Source organism: Penaeus japonicus, unplaced genomic scaffold, assembly GCF_977035675.1.
Source record: "Penaeus japonicus unplaced genomic scaffold, GWHDUDI00000001_assembly GWHDUDI00000040, whole genome shotgun sequence".
NCBI classification, from domain to species: domain Eukaryota; kingdom Metazoa; phylum Arthropoda; class Malacostraca; order Decapoda; family Penaeidae; genus Penaeus; species Penaeus japonicus.
In genome coordinates this window covers 16,043,371-16,048,370 of record NW_028234442.1, presented here as the reverse complement: position 1 = coordinate 16,048,370, position 5,000 = coordinate 16,043,371, and the positions used below count along the sequence as shown (strand labels likewise).

General features: G+C 39.6%; 1 protein-coding gene across 1 annotated transcript in view; it reads right to left on the bottom strand.

Moving 5' to 3' along the window:
• Positions 1-5,000, bottom strand: part of LOC122254047 (uncharacterized) — a 125,217-nt gene that overhangs the window by 31,650 nt on the left and 88,567 nt on the right. Inside the window, exons 34-41 of the mRNA XM_086534057.1 lie at positions 4,415-4,548; positions 4,108-4,229; positions 1,878-2,116; positions 1,450-1,657; positions 1,175-1,255; positions 888-994; positions 339-579; positions 1-126 (exon numbers count right to left, since the gene is read on the bottom strand). The exon at positions 1-126 is cut by the window's left edge and continues 93 nt beyond it. Coding sequence (XP_086390183.1) covers positions 1-126; positions 339-579; positions 888-994; positions 1,175-1,255; positions 1,450-1,657; positions 1,878-2,116; positions 4,108-4,229; positions 4,415-4,548 — 1,258 coding nt within the window. The remainder of the gene's footprint in view (positions 127-338; positions 580-887; positions 995-1,174; positions 1,256-1,449; positions 1,658-1,877; positions 2,117-4,107; positions 4,230-4,414; positions 4,549-5,000) is intronic.

Sequence of the window (5,000 nt, the reverse complement as noted above, 5' to 3'; positions counted from 1 at the left end):
CATGTCATCGGTATTTCTCTTCTTCACTCCGCTGTTCTCCGTCTCGTCTCTTTTCCGTATTACTTTCTTCATGTCTTCCAGCGAGGACAGCAGGGCGGCCAGGGTGTGCGAGTCCGTTCCATAGATCTGACGTAAGATGGATATTACATATGAGCATATATGTATATATGTATATGTATGTATGCATATATGTATATTTTATATATATATATATATATATATATATATATATATATATATATATATATTTTTTTTTTTTTTTTTTTTTTTTTTTTTTTTTTCAACTTTGACCACACGACAGTCAATCTCACGGAAACACGACCGGAGCGAAACCTCACCCGATTCACGTCCACCAAGAGGTCCTCCTTGATCATGGCCTCGATCTTCGCACTCATGTTGAGCTCCTGCTCGAAGTTCCTCACAAGGATGCTAGCGAAGGGCACGCGGACGGCCAGCCTGGAGGTGAGTGCCCTTAGAACCGACGACGAGCCAGAGAGTTTGGAGAGGGCCGTGGTGATTGCGGTCGTCAAGTTGCCGATGGGAGCCAGAGCCATGACGTCACCGGCTGCCTTTAACAGCCTGGGTCGACAAGTTATTAATGTGATTGTGTTCACTGTGATGTGCTGTTTCTAGGTATATTTAGGGTGTAAGAGTGATGCTGGAATGCGGTAGATGAGAAACTATTGCTTGTGTATATGTAAAGAATACTGTACATCCATAGAGTATACTCGCAGATCTGTTCAGACAACTCTGTATAAACAAAAGTGGCTTCTTACATCCTTAAAAAAAACAAATGTGTAAACAACGTATATGTAATCATAACAAATACTAATACGCTACAGTATTGATAAACCGCGGTCTATAAATCGTTCCTCCCATTTTCTCACCCTTTGAGCTGTAACCAGGCGGTGGAGTTGATGGCGTCCGTTGCACAGCTTTGCAAACGCTCCCTTGCTGCCTCGTCGTCAACGTACCGGCCCACGAGGGTATCCACCTGCCGCACACAACATAAACAACTAAGCATTCATGGGAATTGGAGGAAACTTATTTCTCTACGCTATCAAGACTACCACGACCAACCACAGATTAAGTTAGCCTTATACCATTATATCTGACTTAAATTTGACCTAAGTTTGATTTTCTGTGGAGGTCACTTGTGTTTGATTTATTTTACCTCCTGGCGTAAGAGTCTCGACTGGTTGAAGACGAAAGGGCAGTCAAGCGAACTGTTCGTCGTATAACTCCCTTCCTCTATCTGTAACCCAGAGGGAAAACATTGTAAAACGAAAATCCTATCAAAACGAATACATCACAGAATAAACCACATCAGAAATACCACAATAATAAACCACAAACTCATCTAGGTTCTCAAAAAAAAAAAAAAAAAAATAATAATAAAATAAAATAAAAATAAATAATAATAATAATCAACCAAAAAGTGCCATTTACTTCAGCAATATCTTCACGCCAACCGAACTCCTTCATCGTTTGGTTTACGAGGTCGTCGAGATCCTTAGCATCAATGTCACATATGAAGTCCACATAGCGGTCCCACATAGCTAGATGCCGTCGTGCTTTCACATGCAGGACGGAGGCTAAACGCACACTGGAGACTGCTTGTTCCGACGACAGAAAGGTCTCACAAAGGGGCTCTTCGCTGTGACGTGGAAGGAGAACGTTCAAAAATGAGGAAAAGGGAAATATGAGGAAAATGGGAGTTAGGGATAAAAGCGACAGGCTCATATATGATATTAACTAACTTATTGTGTCCTTGCAGTTTGGCAAATTAATAATCAGAGCAGTTGAATACCCGAATCTCACCATATCCATCAAGATTTACACTAAAAATCTCACACCAAGAAGTACTCAACACTCACGCCATCTTGAACACAGTATCCCAATTCTCCATCGCATTCTGCATCACAACGGAGAGAAAATTCGAGAAGGAGGGCAAAGACACCGCATCTCCCGCCACGAGCTTCTCCGCCGCCGCCATGACAGAAGTTCTGAAGTCGGCGAGGAGATTTGCCAGGCTAGCATTCCTCATAGCACTTTCTTGGGCCAGAATGACGTCTTCTGCTGCAACACCGTCGGCGAGGACCGAGCCCATGTGCAACTGTAAGGAGGGAAGGTTGATTGACAATTCAACATAAGAAGGAAATGGAAATACAAGAAAATCAGTGGGAAACAATGGGTATTAATTTTATGTTATTTTATTTATTGAATGTTATTATATATCACATTTATGCTACATATTATGTTTTATATTGGCGTGCATATTTACATCAAGCAATATTAAAAATCTGTGCAAAATGATTTAGCGTTCGATATAATAAACGAAACACAATTGATGTGTATTATAATACAGGACTACCTCCCTGAACATCGACTAGCGATGTTGTTAAAATGGCAGAAAAAAAACTCAAAATAAGCGTATTTCGTGTAGAGTGTCTTTTCCTTCCACTGAAAAATAAGAATAAACGAACACGGAAAAAAGAAATAGGAAACGTCTTGTTTACGCAGTGACGTCAATCTAACTCTATCGTTTTCTTTTTAAATCGAATTACACATAACCTATGAAATATATTATTGTCTTTTATCTATAGTGACTTTTCGCCCATAGTATCAATATGGTAGTCTTTTGTCATTCATATTCTGAAATTAAAGACTCCATAAAAGCTTGAAATCACTTTCGTAAATATGCTTACTACCGAAAAAAGTCCTTCAATCATTAGAAGAGTCAATGTAAGTCTTCAGAAAATAGTATGGAACATAATTAAACGAGAAAAATATTAAAGTTATAGTTTGACAAGAAATAGGTACAGTGTAATATTTCTTTCCTCCCTACTCACACTATTTTGTATTTTCAAGTAGCATATTTGGGGTATATCTACAGTGAAGGCATAGTTATTCAATACTTGGGAATTTATTTTGTAATTTACCTATACGGAATAGATACATTAGAGTATCCACAAATATACATCTTATATGAGAAAAGGACGCAATACATCAATACCATTGCATATTTCTCAATCTATATGCAGTAGTGTACGAGTACCCCCCCCCCCCCCAACAACCACACAAAAACAAGTCTACAGAAAATATATATGTATTTACAAGTATAGACACAGCTCACAGAAGAAAAGTCTGGAAAGAATTCAGACCGAAAGCGTCAGCGTATGGAATGTCTCATTGCCTGCTCTGAATTCCAGCAGGTTTCCAGCAGCTGCGTCAACAATAACAAAATTTGCAGTAAAACGTAAGCCATCTTAGGAATCTCACATAGCATCTTGGATTTCTGCATCACGAGCGAAATTTCCAAAGGAAGAAGAAGAAAAAATATAAATGTATTCATTTCCGTGAGAGAAAGCATTGGAGCTTCGAATCCGTGCCGCCTTACTGTGGCGTGCAGAAGGAAGCTAAACTCTGCCTCGCTCCAGCTGGGTTGGGAGTGAACGTAGCCTAACCACTGCGAAGGGAGTATGGCCACGGCTCCTTCTAGCATTTCGAGCACCTCCGTAGCAGGACGCTCCTTTCCCGAGAGTCCGTTTGCTATGCTGGTGGTCACGCTCAGCCACAATGGCGAGTCTCTGAGTCTGGCCGCAAACTCTTTCAGAACAAGTCGGAGATCGCTTGATCCTTCCACCATTAGTAACTATCACGAAAATGGCGTCGTTGTGATGGTTAGCGGGTAGTGATTATGTATTAACCTCTGATTAACATTTAGTTCAACTACAGAACATTAATATGCAATGTATGATAATGTAGTCCATTCCTTTATCTCCATACATGGTAGTTTTAGGTATACCTTGATATAGGTAATATCACTCAGTACATGAAGTGCCACTTACGAAGTGCATTTCTAACTACTGTATGTGATATATGTGACCTCAAACAATTAAGTTATACAAAAGTATGACAAGAGTCTTAAATCCAAATGAATTATTATTTGAAGTTATTAAACATCCATCCATTTTGGTAGGATACAAAGCTTTACAAAATAACAAAATAAACAATATATTCGACCACATACCCCTTTTTGCGATACCATCAAACTGATCTAAAAATAATGATAACAAAATATTGCCTTAGTTCGTTAAGACTTACCTGGTACTGCAGCTGGAGTTCTGCTCTCCTGGTGTTAAAATTCTCTACAACGTCTTTGTACTCTTCCAACAATTCTTGAAACCCTGTTGGGTCCATGAGGCGATTGTATAACGACGTTGAGCCTGTAGCGAGAGTTGGCGATGTTAGGCAAATTTCCCGTTGCGCTTTGGACAGTTTGCACTTTTTGCTTTACCATTTTACGAACTATTCTGATTATTTTCCTCTCTCTCTCTCTCTCTCTCTCTCAGTCAAACCAGACTTTATCTCATCTTATCATTCTAAAACACGCTTTCTCTATATAACTAACCTGGCTTAGCAATGGGTTCAAGCACTGTCATAATATAGATAAGGACTTCGGCATAACGTTGCATTTCGTAAGTTGGTCCTTGTTTCACCAACGGCAGCAGTGAATTTGTGGCCATGACTAGTCCTCGAGCCACTCTGGTTTGGACGAAAGAAGGATATCGCAAGTCTATTTTGGTTGAATTGGGTAGAGTGGATTGAACATAGGGATGTAGGAACTACCTTGTTGTAGGAAGTACATTGAGTTGGAGCAAATATAGCAGGAATCATAGGCCTATTTTGGTTGAATTAGGTAGAGTGGATTGAATGTGGGGACATAAGAACAACCTTGAGTTGGAAAAAGTATGGCAGGATATCTCAGGCCTATATTAGTTGACTATATGATTGGGTTTAGTGAATTGAAATGGAATATCACAGGTCTATATTGGTTGAATTGGGTAGAGCGGATTGAACATAGGGATCTAGGAACCCCTTGAGTTGGAGAAAAATATGGCAGGATATTACAGGCCTATATTGACTATAGGATTAGGTATAGTGGACTGAATGTATTGATGTAGAAGCCACTCGGTTGGGAGAATAGAAAAAGCAAG